The following is a 15,382-nucleotide window of genomic DNA, read 5'->3' as shown; positions in this document are numbered from 1 at the left end:
ACTGCTGCCTACCAATAAAAGCACAACTACCACCTATAATATTACAACCTACTGTGTGTGCTGCCACTGCTGCTGTCGCTATTACTAGCACTTATGTTTCTGCAACTGCTAGTAGAAATGGTTTCAGAATACAAACCACAACATGTAGTTGGAAAATCATACAAGAACAATAGCCGGGAGATTAAATAATTATATAAAAAAGGAAGACAAAGGTATTTCATTTAAAGCAGTGTTGTGCAGGTTTTTCCTGGCCACCCCTATAACGAAGAGCAACGTTAGCATTGATTTATATTCGTGTTCTGTCCACCTGATTAGTGTTAGTCTGATATTCACTCAAATATATGACTCCTTTGCTGCTTGATATTCACTAGCTAGTCGACGATAAATATAGCTTTAATGGTAATAAATGTGTCATGATTTAGCATGGAACTATCAGTATAAAACCAGTCAGCGTCAAAAGTGCTTGGTGCACCCTCAAAAGAAAGTTTGAAATTGAAACTGCAGTCTGATTTCTTCAGTTTGACAATAGTCAAGAAGAAGGTACATGGAGTTCACTGTGGGAAAACTCATGCAAAGCAGAACCAACACTGTTTTACTACTTCTTAAACGAATAAAAGTAGAACCAGAACTTCCTGTTCGGAGCTACATTAAAGTGCCAGTTTACTATTCAGTGTTCTCAAGGGTCTGCCGTTAAGTTCCTGAGTGAACTCTTATGACGATAAAAATGAAAAGTAAAAATGTTACGATGGGAAAAAGTACTCACATAGAGCTTGAATTTGCATTGGAGCATAAGACTATATCCTTTGGGAATTGTATGATACTGTAAAATGTGCTGTGGTTGCTTAAAGCATGAGATGGCAGAAACACATGGCTGGCAAATTTGGAACAAGGCGTGCATTAACCGCAGCAATGTCAAATGAGGATAAATGCCAGGGTTTCTTTTTGCCAGAGTGCAGGCATGGCTGAATACCTCTCATCCATGATTCAATGCTCGTCTTTTTCTCTCTAGTACGGGGCTGTCCCTCTGGGAGGGAGATGTTGAGGAGTCAGGGGAAATATTGAACATCCTTCTGCAGCCATACGCCAGGGAGGAGGATTCTCTGGGGGCGTGAGGAGGAAGAAGGCCATGTGTTCTAAAAAGCTGTAGGAGTTGATGAAAATCCGGTGAAGAAGGGAATTGTTTATGCAAGTAGCTGTTGGCAACCATCTGGAAAGCTTTCTAAATGAAATAGTAATAATACCATCTGTCCATCAAACCCGACGAGGCATAATGCAACTGCTGCTGCTGCTGTTGTGCACAGGAATGACTTTTGATTATTGGACTTTCAGCAAGGAAATGGAGAAGATTATGGGCTACCAAGCAGGCAGTATATTATGAAGGCTTTTTAAAATGGTGTTGGAGGTGTAGAGGGAGATTATCCTACAGAATATTTCTTCAGTTTCATGGAGAGATAACTTTGAAAGTGAATGGAATAATAAAGCAAATGCTACTAATTATCAGCCTGCCAAAAAACATACACATTTTTAACTTTGCTTAATGTGGTATGATGATGAATAAGCTTGACATCAAAAAGGTGATATTTTTCACTCAGAAATTAACCTTCTTAGACAAGGACAGCCCTCACAGAGCTGTGATTGGCTGTTCTGCATAATATCCATCTTAGCAAAAACTGAGCACAAGACATGCTGTCTGTATTGTGACTTTACAGGGATGTTACAGTATATTTTATTTATCCCTCTCATCTTAAAAAAAAAAGTCTGTGTTGCTTCAGCAGGATAACAGCAGGAGTGATGAGTTATGAGACTATAGGTGTCGTCTAACTACGTCTGAAGACTAAAGTGTTAATAGCTTTTTGGAACCGCCGGGCGGAAAGCTGGCTGTCAGCTAAAGGGGTGATATGCAATGAATCATAGAAATTGGGATAACCATGCACACTTTCTGACATTCGTTCTGCGTTTATGATCTTGCGCTTGGTTGTACTCACAGAAGGTGACGACGGTAATGGTGTCAAAAATCTAAAAAGAACAAACCCCTGCCTACTTTCTCACCTCCTCACACCTGGAAATTGCTGTGTGAAGTCAGCATGCTTTTGGGGTTGTTGGTTTCAGTAACGTGACGCACAGTCCAAATAATGGTTTCACATACACAAGTCCACAGATGGAAACAATGCTGGGTCAACGATCAACTTTGCAAACCTTTGATGAGGAAGAGAAATCATTAAACTTAGCGGTTGGACCGAAATATACACCTGGTCCTTGAAACCATTTTAAGAAGCCTATTTTTTTTTAGCTTCAAAAGTCTTATGTAAAAGAACAAAACAAGAGAAATGTAAGATATCTTTTATTAAATAGATTTGGAGATTCTGAGAGTTTTACATTTTCCTAGATCTATGATTTACTTTATGTTTGAAACCTAACACTATATTTGAGAAGCTTTTATGTAAAAAATAAAATATCATGGGGGTTTCAATGAATGAATCTCAATACATGTATCTGAAAAGCCCCTGGCAGTGTGACACATAACCCACTTTTACTGTCATAAATCACTGTTTTAGACATCAAGGACAAACAGTGGGTTTTGGTGAGTAACACAGGGCAAATTTGGCAGCCTGGATTTAGGTTTGACCCAAGTAGACCTGATTTAGATCGAATTAAATGTATTATTCAGAGTTGAATCCTTTCAGCTTAGAACAAATATGATGCTGCTATATCTAGTCACACAGGGAACAACACGCTGCTCAGGTAACCTGACAACAACACATGAGTCTCACTTTCATCCATTAGCAAATCAGAATCACAACTAAATCAGATCAAGCCACAAAAAGGCTCTCAGTCACACTTCAAGGAGCATTTCAAAGCTGAGGCATCGTGGTTGACAAAATCCATTTGTAATCATCCAAATACACCAAAGTCTGCGCTAAGAAAGCCATCTGTCCTGCACTGTCCATCTGAGCTTGCTCATGATAATACTTCTGCTGCAGTTGCTAGCATGAGTGTTTAACAGTAGCATCTGCTTTTTTATTTTTACAGTCCTCCATTATGGAAGTAATAGTGGAGGACTGGAAAATTATAAAACGCAGTAATGATATTAGGTGCGACAGGAGAGAAGAGGCATCGAGGAGGAATAATTATCATCTGAAAAATTCATAGATCTTTGCAGTTTGCTGGAGAGATAACACTGTGAGCTGTACATATCAGGGAAACATCTTCAGGTTGCTTTATACCTTGTAGGATGCTATTTTATTACAAATAAGATATTGTTAAATGGCTTATCACTAATTAGCAGATCTTCCTTACAGCGTATTGAGACAAACAGTTTGGATAGAGTAGTTGCCTTCACTCTGGACAGTGTTGTCACACCTGGGCAGCTGCTGCTCATGTTGTGTGATCCCCGCCTGCTGTGACTGTTGTCGCTTCTTGTTCTCCATGTATGAAGTCACCTATGAGAAGAGAAAGGTTGGATAATTAAGGACAAAAAAAGAGCAAAAGGAGACCTTGAAAACGAAAACAGGCAGTTATATTAAGTGAGGAATTCTAGATGGGGGCAGAAATATGCGTAATAGGATGGGTCATCAACGGAGATATTTCATTTAAAGGTGAGCAAACAGAGCCTGACCATCTGTAGCCAAGGCTAAGAGAAGGTTGTCTTTTTTTGGCAACTTGCTCAGAGTCTTTTCCACCGTATAACCCTGAAGGTTTTATATTTTTAAGGGATAGTTTGGCATGTCCCCAGTTTGGAGAAGCGAACACGAATACGGACAAAGAAGCAAAGTAATGTGCTGCTGTGGACTGGGGCAGAATCAAAGCAATTTGTCAAAAAAATCTATAAATGTACATTATGTTCAGAATATTTTCACCTCTGGAGGTTGCTGTCAAAAAGCCCTTACTTTGGCACTACATTTCCTTAGCCTCAGACCTACCTTATTCTTATTCATAACTGCAGCCTTGAGCATGATAGACATAATCGAAGAACTTAAATATTACATAATCTACAATAATATTCATATTTTTGTAAGCAATAATAGAAAAATCTGGAGTTATAAAAGTGAAAATAAACTCTGCTGGAGCTATATTGTTTATCATACCAAATGTATTACTCTGCTGTACCACACAAAGTGAATCCAGCACAAAAGGCAAAGGAAATGAAATAGCCATTCCTCGTTTTCTTGTCCTCTACAAACAATATCTGTCTTTCCCATCCTGTACACCCTCGGTCCCCCTCATGCGACCCCCCACAACCACCTCCTTTCTTTCTCTCTTATGAATGAGCGGTGGCAAGCTGCCAAAGATGTCCTTGTGATAGTGGTCGCAGACGTTGTTGCTGTGGTAACTTGGAGACTTAGGATTCATGGCATCTATTCAACAACCTTGTCAGCATGAGCTCAATAACTTCCCCCCGCCTTTCTGGGGGGTCTTTTTATTTTGAATGGCTAAGTGGTGCAGTGCTGCGCAGGTGCAGGATGAAGTGTCGGAGTTACTTTGTATTTAGCTGCCAATTTAAACTATTTGTTGTTGCATGAACCCGTATGTTTATTGTTGTGACACTTCCTGGTCACACACACAATTGCAGTTGTCAGTTAAATGCTTGCAGTGTTGTTGTGTATGTGTGTTTCTGTGTGTGTATTGTGACACGAAAACTAGCTGATATCTTATTGGTTGGTTTTAGTTGGGGGTTAGATTTCAAGTGCATTACCTGCAGTTAATATTTGAAATAAAGATTGAACGTTTGAACTTCCCTTTTTCTCAAAAAATCATCATTTTTTCTATCAATTTTGTGTTTCAAATACTTTGCATCTGTTACATAGGTTACATTAAGGATTTGCAAATAAATACACTTAGTCATTATACTGTATAGATTTAGTATCATTTATGTGAAGACTTAATGCAGCACGCACACGCACACACACACACACACACACACACACACACACACACACACACACACACACACACACACACACACACACACACACACACACACACACACACACACACAGTATTAACAGAATCCATAACATACACATTGTGGTAATATTATTTTTATTGATCATGAGTTTTATTATGTTCTCGATATCGTACAGAGCATAGCAGCTGATGGGTTTCAGTAAACACAGTCATTCAAGTACAATTATGGTTATTAAAATGTTGAACTTCAGCAACATGTCCGATTGGTTCGTCTGAGACTCGACAGTGATATAGAATAATTTCACTTTAATAATAGATGTGAGTGTTTCAACTTGTCATCCAAAAGCTGCCTCACATTGCTGGAGATGTTTTGTTACTGCTGTACTTTAAGTGATTGATTTAAAAAAAGGTTTATAGTGAGTATAAAAGCTTTAAATGCCCGTGCAAAGTGCTCTTGTTTAACAAAGGCCATTACAGTACAAATGCCCTCGGTCAGCATATTGCCTGCGTGTTTGCTAGTAAATGTGCTGATGACTTCTATTCCTGTGTTCACTTGGCTTTGTGTGTTTAATGGATACGAGTAGAAAAGCAAGGGATAAACATTGTTCCTTCTTCTGAGCTACTAATATAATTATATGCTGCTGAAAGCCTTTCTTTATTATGACATCCTAAACAATGCAATGTCTTTTTCTAACAATGGTTGCTTATTTGTCTCTGATATATTTTCCAGCCTGGAGAAATGCCACGATTGAGCTTTTAAAAGAAGTTGTAATCGAATGAAGGCTTTTTGAAAAACGTGTTTCAGAGTGGAACAGCAACACTTGGATATGTACCCTTTGTGTTTAGATAAAATAGGTAAGAGGCAGACAGTTAGGGAATTTAATAAAAGGAACATTATTTGCTTAAAAAGAGGCTTTTTCGCACTTTTCTTCACTTTACTTCTGCTTATAAACTGCACAGCTCTTTTCGTTCAGATTCTTCACAGTAATTTGTCATATTCATGATTTTATATATACTAATATTTAATGTTTGATGTTAGGGATTAGGTTACTCTGGTTATCTTTGCCCAAACTAAATTCTTGTATGTGTAAACCTACTGTAATTATGCAAAGTCTTGATGGATTTTACAGATTTGCTCCATTTGCAAATGCACCAGCCTCCTGTTTGACTCGTACTGAATATGTGGTAAATCTAAGTGGCTTTGTTATCATAATATTGATCAAGTCCTTGACCTTGAGATCGGTTTTCATGTTGTTTCTTTAGGTAAACCACTGCTGGTTTTTGAGGCAAACTAAATGTGGAATATTATCTGTCAGCCTCCACCACAGCTTCTGCAGCATCCATGGAGCCAAGCACTGCGGTTCAGAGGAAAATGAGATAAAGCTACTGCAAAGAGTGGTTTATCTAGTCGAGCTGTCATGCTATATAGCCACAGGTTCTATCCGGGCTGCTCTCAAACAGCCTAAAGGCAGTCAGACTCGAGCTGGGATGCTCACCTAGTTTGATGCTTCGCTTTTCAAAATATAATAATCCCCACCTTCTGGGTTCATAAGCTTTCATAATATGCGTCTGTGTGTGTGTGTGTGTGTGTGTGTGTGTGTGTGTGTGTGTATCTCTGCATTCTGTCAGAATATATATGCTCTGCTTGCAGTGTGACTGATAATAACTGCATGTTCTTTTTGTTGTGTCATGATGTGTGTGCGTGTGTGTGTGTGTGTGTTTGTGTGTGTGTATGCATCTGTGAGTGTTGCTTTGTGTGACACGCATTTGGGAGGAATATATTTTTTCGAACAAGTAGACATGATTGTGCTCAGATAACACTCTAAAAGGTAATACCATTCTCCCCATAACAACACGATTTTAAAGTTCAGACTTTACAGCATGTAATCTAAACAGGTGCATGCTTCCGAGTCTCATTTCCTCAGTGGGCATCATGTCATGTTTTCCTTCATTAAAAATGTATCCTGATTGGTCGCTCCGTCTCTAATAAATCATCTGTCTTAAGGGATTTAAAGTGTTTGTAGGTAATGATGATCTAATCAAAGCTATTTGAAAAAACATGTTTGAGCTCCTCGAGTACTTTGTATTTTTTTTCTCTGCCACCTTAATCTAGGTCACACTAGAGATGGATAGCATCATTTGTTAAGGAAGAAAAGATTTAATGCAACATGTGGGTTGTGCAGCACAATCGACACAGGTTTGCTCTAGTGCTCGTATGCATTAACACACTTCAAAAGTCCAGGTCATAATAGTTTACAGCACGTATTTTCAAGCAGTTTATCACCTGACCTAACAAAGGACACTTTTGACATTCAACCCTTACGCACACCGCACTGATTGAACCTTAAGAGAAACATCAAGCCAAAATCGTGTCGATTGTGTTCTCAATTTCTTGCATACTTTTGTGAGAAATCCTGTTCACATGCTACCATTACTAAGGGGAAAAAACAACCTAATTTCCAGCCTCTTCTTTTCTTGTGCAGGTCATTGATAAAGGTCACTTCCAAATTAGCTATCTGATGACACTCAGTAAAGTTCCTGACATTTACTCCTAAACCTCCACCTTCCTGATGTGCTATGGATAGAACCTAATCCTTTTATCGCTTGCTTTTCTTAGAAACACACCATCAAATAAGGGACTTATGGTGCACTTAACAACGGCTAAAAAGAAATCAAACAGGCCAGCATTGATTTACAAACCCAGTTTGAAATGTTTTTTTGCTCCAAACGATGTTCAGAACATTCTGATTGCACCCTGAGTGCCCTCAGTGATAGTCTTTGAAGTGCTCAGAGCTGTGTGCCGAGGCTCAGTATGCTTATATCTGGAGCTTTTGTTAGTCACTTTATATACACCGAGTCCTGTGCCATCATTATTCAATGATTCACACTATGCAGCCAAAACACTCTTATCTGTTAAGAGGCTGCAGAGAAGCAGTCAGACAGCTCTGGGTGGGTGGAAGGGTAGGGGGACAGAGAGAAAGAGAGGGAGAGAAAGAGAGACGTACTCGCTCCCTCTCTCTGGAGGGAAACGACTTTCCTCTCTTCTTCACAACATGAGGCAGAGAGCCTCCCGACTTCAAGAGCTTTAGATCTTGAATATTCACGCTGGTGGCATTTTACCATGTGTAGGCGGTGAGGGTTTGCAGAGATAGGACTGAGTGTGTGAGGTATTGATCATTGGTGCTGTTGTCCTTGTTTGCTCTGTGTCCACAGTGCCAGCTAACTCTCAGAGAAAGACACTTAGACATGGATACCGAGGGACGGGGTTGGAATTATAGAGCGCATTTATTAAACGGGGGATTCATTTAAAGGGATACGTTTAAAAAAAAACCCAGCAAAACAAAACCCACATAAAAGTGCGTCATATTTATGAACTACAGCTTTGCATGCCAAAATGTATGTTGGTGTTTTTGCTGTATTTTAGCAAGAGTTTCTCCCTGAATTAAAAACATCTATATTTTTAGATTCCCACCTTATCCTCTAACATAATTCGGTTGAGAATCACCAATGAATAATCTCACTCTCGAATGTTGGAGCTGTTAAACATCAACAGCAACAGAAATATTTTCCGTCTCTCGAGATCGTCCCTTTTTTTTTCCTTTTCTCCCATTAATTCTGTCTCTGTCTTCATAATTAAGAAACTATGACCCTTAAGAAATCACATCACTTTTCTTGATCTTAAAACTGAAGCCTATCTTTGTGGTTGCGGTGCATGGTGTTTCACTTAGACCCCTGCTAGGGAAGACATGTGTAAAAGAAGGGAACAATCCAGAAATCAGTAATGTGCGGGAATCGGAAAAATCCACCAATAAACAACAAAATGGAAGCAGAAATTCAAGGAGGATTGCCAGAAGCTGTTAGGATTGATTTTTCCACTCTTGATATGTGTGTGAGGAATTAAAGTTGTTTTCAGAGCTCTAATATTATTGTGCCATAAGCGCCCACCCGATTCACATTAGTGAACCTCCGAGGAAACATTTTGTAGAGCCAGATCTACCGACCTGCCTCATGTAGTACATTTGTGGGAGAAAGAGATTAACAGAACAGAGTGGAAACTGAAAATGTGTATTTTTGATCTTTTGTATTTCTCACTCTATCATCCGTGCCGGGCCTCCAATTGTCCTCCTGCAGCTATTTAGCTACAGTATTTGACTGTGCTCCATCATTGTCAAATAGGTTCCAATCCCTAACTGGGATGATTTCCAGCTCCAGGGTATTTAACTAGCTACAAGCTTTTATTATAACACAATGCAACAGTACCAGTCCTTAAGCAGCCAAACCCAAGCAGTCACAGATGTTCATATGTTTGTGTCACACAACAGTGGAGAGGACAACATAATTGAAGAGGATGATCTATGAAGTCAGGCCTGTTAGAAAATAAAACTTCAGTGCAGTGGACTCTCACAACATACACATTATGTGACAATTGTTTTATATTAGGAGTAATCAGATAAGGAGGAAACATTTTAAACCAATATGAACACCAAATGAACATCATACAACATTACAGTGCTTTATTAATCCAACAGGTAGTTTGCACACACTACTGCTATGTTATCTTGAATTATTTGGTGTCCACCATGGCCCCCTCTTGGGTTCCCTGTTGTTTTACTTGTTGTTTTTGTTTTTTTAAGAATAATTTAAATGTAATACAGTGGATAGTCAATGAACATTTTTACTTATATCCAGTACTCTCCAAGCAATCTTTGCTATAATAATCACTATACTGTCAGAAAACTGTTTCCATCTTTTATTTCTTTGCAGAGTGAGTTTCTAAATGTAAAAGGAGTTATTAAGAGAAACATTACATTGATTCAAAGGTTAAAAGATGACACTTTATTCAGTGAAAGCCCAGAATAATATTAAAAGTAGAAATAATATCATCAACAGTTTTGGTATTCGTCTGTAAATGGACAAACCTTGACCAAATGACTAATTGAAGGAACTGAAAATGGCTAATCCGAATGATGGTCTCTTGCGGAAATAAAGCCTATATTTCACATGTGGAGGAAATGAACCAACACACACTGCACGCATGTTCATATGTGCCTGTTTGTGTAGCATGTTGCCAGGCCACTGAACTCTGTGTACATTTTCCATGTGTATATTTTTACACTATGGGGGGAGTTTGGGGAGATCTCTTGGCCTCCGATCCTACTGACATATCGGGGCCATGCTCTACTCTCCCTGCTTTGCTCCCTTCTGTGTGTTCTTGGAAACGAAGCAGCCTTGTGTTCCTCTGCCAGGCCCCTGAGACAACTCCCAGTTTATTCTGTCTCAGTGGCGTGTGTGTGAATGTTTGCATGATTATATGTGTGTGTATTGGACCAAGCTTTTCATTTCTCTACTCAGCTTTTGGTTTGAATTTGTAACCCAGCCAATGCTGAACACAAAACATGTGTGTCTGAAATGTATTTTCTAAGTCACTTTAGGAATGTTTCTTCTCTGCTCTGCAAAGTTTATAAGTGTAGCTGTTCGGGGCACAAATACGCTGTGATGGATTCATTGTGACAAGAAACTTCATTGCTATACTTCAAAAATTCAATAGCTGTTGCAGAATTCAATAAGTGCAGCTCACTGGAGGTTTTATGTGACAAATGACACAAATCAGAGGAATGGTGAAAGGAGGCGCACAAACCTAACGGCACTGATTGTTTCACCAACTCTCTCGTCTCCCTCTCTGGAGATGTGAACCGCAGAAGAACCTGTTTGTATCTGTCTATCTTTCTCTGTCTAGCACACACACAACCTCCACTTACTGATGCAAGTTGATAAAAACTCTCTTTTCTTTCCCTCCTCCTTACCTTCCCCCCACTGTCCCTCTGTTGTGCAGATGGAAGAAGTAATAGCACACATGCAGGATGAGAAAAATGGCATCCCGATCCGAACAGTGAAAAGTTTTTTAACGAAGATCCCCAGTGTTTTTTCAGGTAAGGCTTCTGCTCTGTTTTTCTTCTCCTCTTCCTCTTCTTAACTTGCCTCTCGCCCACTAAGTACTCCACCGGTACTCTGTTCTGTCCGAACCAAACACTAAAAGTATTTAAAGAGTTGTCCTTTTTGAATTCCACACCAGCAGTGCCAGAATGTCAAGAGGATCACATTTTTTTTGCATTCAACCTAAGAAAAATCCATGCTGGAGTGATACTTCATAAGATAAACACTACATTCAAAATGTAAGAGGGAGTGAGGCCATCATAACTTTAAAGCACTATTCACCTCAATATAAACCTACAGTGTTACCCTACAATATCAAATACAAACCTTACATCAGCCAATAGAAGTAAAAGCTATGCAACAGTTTTATAATCTTATTACATGATTAATGATTTATACAATTAGAATGATGCATTAAGAGTTCAATCATGTCATTCTTAAGTGCTTGTCCTTGAAAATGGTGCAAACGTGTGAACCAACATGCAGAGGCACACAGTTAAAATTACATAGCTAACTTTAGCTTTAATGACGTGAAACAATGACCAACGCTTCGGGCATAAAAAGGGCAGCTGATGCACAGCTCTTTATTTTTGTTGTGTGTTTCTTTTTTTATTCAAAGTCTACTACACAGTGTCCATGTGTGTTTGTGTTTGTTTCATCATCTATCTCTGCTCTGTTGGATTACCTTTTTCTCCGATTGCTGAATAAATACTTAAGGGTCATAAACAATATGACATTTCCTCCTGGGGATCAAAAATGTATTTCTGATTCTGATCTTCAGATTCCAATCTTTATTTCCCCCAAGGAGCAACACGTCTCCAGGACATTTGTTCCTGTGAGATTTCTGTTTGCTAGGTGCGCCCACAGCACTTGACAAAGGTGAGAGGGGAGATGAGTAGAGCACGAACAATTTACAATCCAACTTAATTTATGTAGCAATCCATGATCCAATAACATCGATGCAATATCAAATTAGATACACTGTTAGCAATTGGAGTAAACTGTGTATTTTGTTGGATAATCAAACCTACATCTCTTCAGGATCAAAGCTCTTGTGCCTTGCTAGCCACTTCCTGATTAAAGTTAAAGGGATGAGCCTAAAGTTAGCAAAAACAACGGCCCAGGTTCTGACCTTTAAGGTGGACCAGTTATTCTCATGAAACAGGAGTCTAATTTTATTAGAGGATTCATTTACATTTCTGCAAGATCCAGTGGTACAATGGTCAAATAATATTACGTTTAATTTAATAAGTGTTACTGAATATTTTAGAAATGTTTGCTAACTCCCAAAATATTTTGTCCCCTGGCAGTTTCTAAGTTTGTGACAAAGACACATTCCCTCTGTAAACACTGCCACTTCATTTGTGATTATTGGAGCACTCTTTTATCTCAACAACACATTTTGCAGACTCATTTCTTTTAATAAAATACATTGATTTCAATCTTGTTAAAATGACAGCAAAATGCTTCATTAGTGTCTTTACGTAGGTCCCATACTCATATGTAGTTTTAGAAAGAAACAGTTGCAAATGTGGCATCATTTTGTTATGTTCCTCAGATGTTTACAGTATAACATTTCAGAGTATCCATTTCATCACTGTATGTTTAAGCATGCTCTATCTTCCTACTTATGAGATTAATTGCTTTTGTTATCCATAAGACTGTCCATTTTTATACCTTATGCTAATAAATGATCTCTATATTTAATTATATGAAGTGATCCACTTATGCTCTGTTCATTGATTAATGTATACGTTTTTGTCTTGGTCTAGTTTTGGCTGTTCTTCCGCTGTTGTTATGTATTGATTATGATCAATCTCTGTATTTTCCTCATAACTTAAGCCCCTTTAATTCACACTGTTGAGCTTTGTGCTGTTTTTCCTTTTTCTTGGCATCATTTGTGTCTTAAGCTCATAGTTCTACTTATATAGTTTAACATCCTCCTAATATTATTGTAACTTTTTCTTCATATATATTTGTACTTAAAGTGTTAAGTAATGTTCAGCTGTGCACATTGCCCTCTTCTGTGTTTGTTGTTTGTTTTTTCTGCAGCAATATTCTTCATCACTGGGATCATACAGTTTGATGTTATAGCTTAGCAATCAATATATTTCTCAAATACACGCGCCCACACACACACATACGCAGTCCAATCTTGGTCATGATATTAATCAATTCCATGAACAGCCTTGTTTGAGGATTACCTTACACATCTCATTTAAGCTCTGTCTTCGAAAGTGGGTCAACGTTGACAGTGTTAAAATGGGGTTGTATTAATGATCTTAATCCATGGAAAATCTCATTTGGTTATGGTGTCTTTGAAAAACAAGGGGATGCAGTAAAGACAGACAGACTGAGAGAGATAGCTTGACGGACAGAGACACGCCAAAGGGACGGACTGTCTCACTGCATGAATTCCCTCATGTCTCCATTTCACACCTTTTTTCAGCCTTCTGTGGCTCTCGTCTCCTTAACATACCTTCACCTGTCAGCATGACACAGTAATAATAGCTTGGAAAATATATATTTAGCCAAAGTGACAAAGTCACATGTTGTGATGGGGTGTGAAAATGCCCAGGGGGTAGAGGATGCTATTATGTTTTTCTGAGAAGTGAAAATGATTCAGTGACTTTCTCTGAAAGAGAAGATGAATTGCACAATAATATACAGCTTACAAAAATGTGATGTTCAGTCAAGAAAAGGGGGAAATACAAGTCACCTATAAAAGTTTATTAAAATAGTTTTTGACAAATTCATCATCTGTTTTGAAAAATCAAACACGTATTTGTAAGTGATTGAATAATGTGATGCTTTGACTTATTAAATTAAACAATTGCATTTCCAAAGTGACTGAGTCAGCAAACTGTGTTGTTACTGTACACAGTGGATCCTTCTTCATGTCACCTTGCTCCTCTGGTCTTTATGGACCACAGCCACAGAGAGCTGGCTTGGAGAGGGTGTCAGAAAGAAATGTTATAATGGATGGTCTATTAACCACCCACATAGTGCAAGGCGAGAGGAATTGGTATGCACTGTGATTAGTATTATAAGGGGAGGTGGATAGGGTTAAAAGTGTCATTGTTTTCCCTCCTATTTGCATCTATATGCAAAAATGGTTGTTCAGCACACTGTGAATATATTATATCAGTGATTCATGTATGTTTTTCTCTCTCGTTTCAGGTTCTGAAATTGTACAGTGGATGATCAAGAATCTGGACATCGAAGATCAAGGTAAATGAGCCAATTAATATAGTTTTGGTACAGATGAATGTTCAGGGGTTGTGTTTAGTTATAGATGTGAGGCAAATATGTCACGCGAGGTGAAAGGTAGGCTACAGGTGCAAAAAGGTGCCATGGTTAGCGTTAAAATCATACTCATCTTAAAGATTAACTTAGTTAAATCGGAACACACAGACATGATGAACATATTATAAGATTTGGTATGACTTACAGTTTTCAAGGGTGTCAAAATCTCAAATCGCGTCCACTAATCATAGAAAAAAGACGCTCCTGAAAGCTAACTCCAGAACTTGCTTGAGAATCATCAGGTTTTTACGTTGTTTTCATTGTCAAAGTAATCCAGTGATAGTTGTTTGCACAACCATAGACGGGTTTCAGATTATAACTACTAATAGTTAATTCGGCATACTTTTGCTGCTGCCAGTCTGCCATAATGAAAACAAATATAGGCTAAGAAACGGAGCTCTCTTAATGCATCCATGGTAGTGACTCACAGCTAACTAGCTAACAGAATCCATTGCTACCTTAACGGCTACGTCCTGTTTACGTCCCAAAACACACTCAGCAGAAAAGTCAGAATTAAAAAAATTGATTTGCAAAAATGGTGAGAGATGAATAGTCTCTTAATAATGAATGCTAATTATAAAATGATAGGTTATAATTGCTACAGTAGGTAGGAGCTTCTCAGAGCAGTCTAAAAGGGATAGAAATGTTCGATTTCCAGTCAAAAGTAATATGCTGTCATATAAAACTGATTCTTGAGTAATTTATAACAAACCTTTTAGTTGTAAAAAGAAAACTTAACTTGAGCCTGTGTTCATAGAACAGGGTCTCAGTAGTGATTGTGTTAACACTATAGGTGAAGCTGTTAATATTGTGAATAAACTGTTTGTGTTCATCTTAATATTTCATGTGTAGTACTCCTTTAAAATGCTAAGGTTTGCAGTTACGCAGTTTTCTTTAATCTGTCTTTCTCTGTCCTTGAGCTACAGATACTGCAATTTGGGGTCTTATTCCTCCCTTTTAATTTCTTATTTCACTGATTTTGTTACTTTGTGATAAAGTGGAACTAGAAGCCTTGAGAGATGTCGTAAATCATTAGTTGACACTCTTGTTGCACATGAAAATGACCAAAAGTAAGGAAGTGAAAAATACTTTGTCAGCCAGTTCAGCAGTGGTATTGGGCTGAATCATCAGCTCTAATTTCTTTTGTCTGTTGTTTCATTTGTACCCAAAGATCTACCTGTCTTTTTCTTTGTTTGTCAATGTTAATATGAAAAATGATGCATGCACTTATCCAGGC

The 15,382-nt window shown here is 38.3% G+C and overlaps 1 protein-coding gene across 1 annotated transcript in view; it reads left to right on the top strand.

The window, feature by feature from the left end:
- The window catches only part of rgs7a (regulator of G protein signaling 7a), a 45,185-nt gene that overhangs the window by 15,453 nt on the left and 14,350 nt on the right, over nt 1-15,382 (top strand). Inside the window, exons 3-4 of the mRNA XM_063875636.1 lie at nt 10,739-10,835; nt 14,020-14,070. Coding sequence (XP_063731706.1) covers nt 10,739-10,835; nt 14,020-14,070 — 148 coding nt within the window. The remainder of the gene's footprint in view (nt 1-10,738; nt 10,836-14,019; nt 14,071-15,382) is intronic.

The sequence above is a fragment of the Eleginops maclovinus genome, chromosome 22 (genome assembly GCF_036324505.1).
Source record: "Eleginops maclovinus isolate JMC-PN-2008 ecotype Puerto Natales chromosome 22, JC_Emac_rtc_rv5, whole genome shotgun sequence".
Taxonomy (NCBI): Eukaryota; Metazoa; Chordata; class Actinopteri; order Perciformes; family Eleginopidae; genus Eleginops; species Eleginops maclovinus.
Note: the sequence above shows the minus strand (reverse complement) of the source record. Positions and strands in the feature narration are given on the sequence as shown.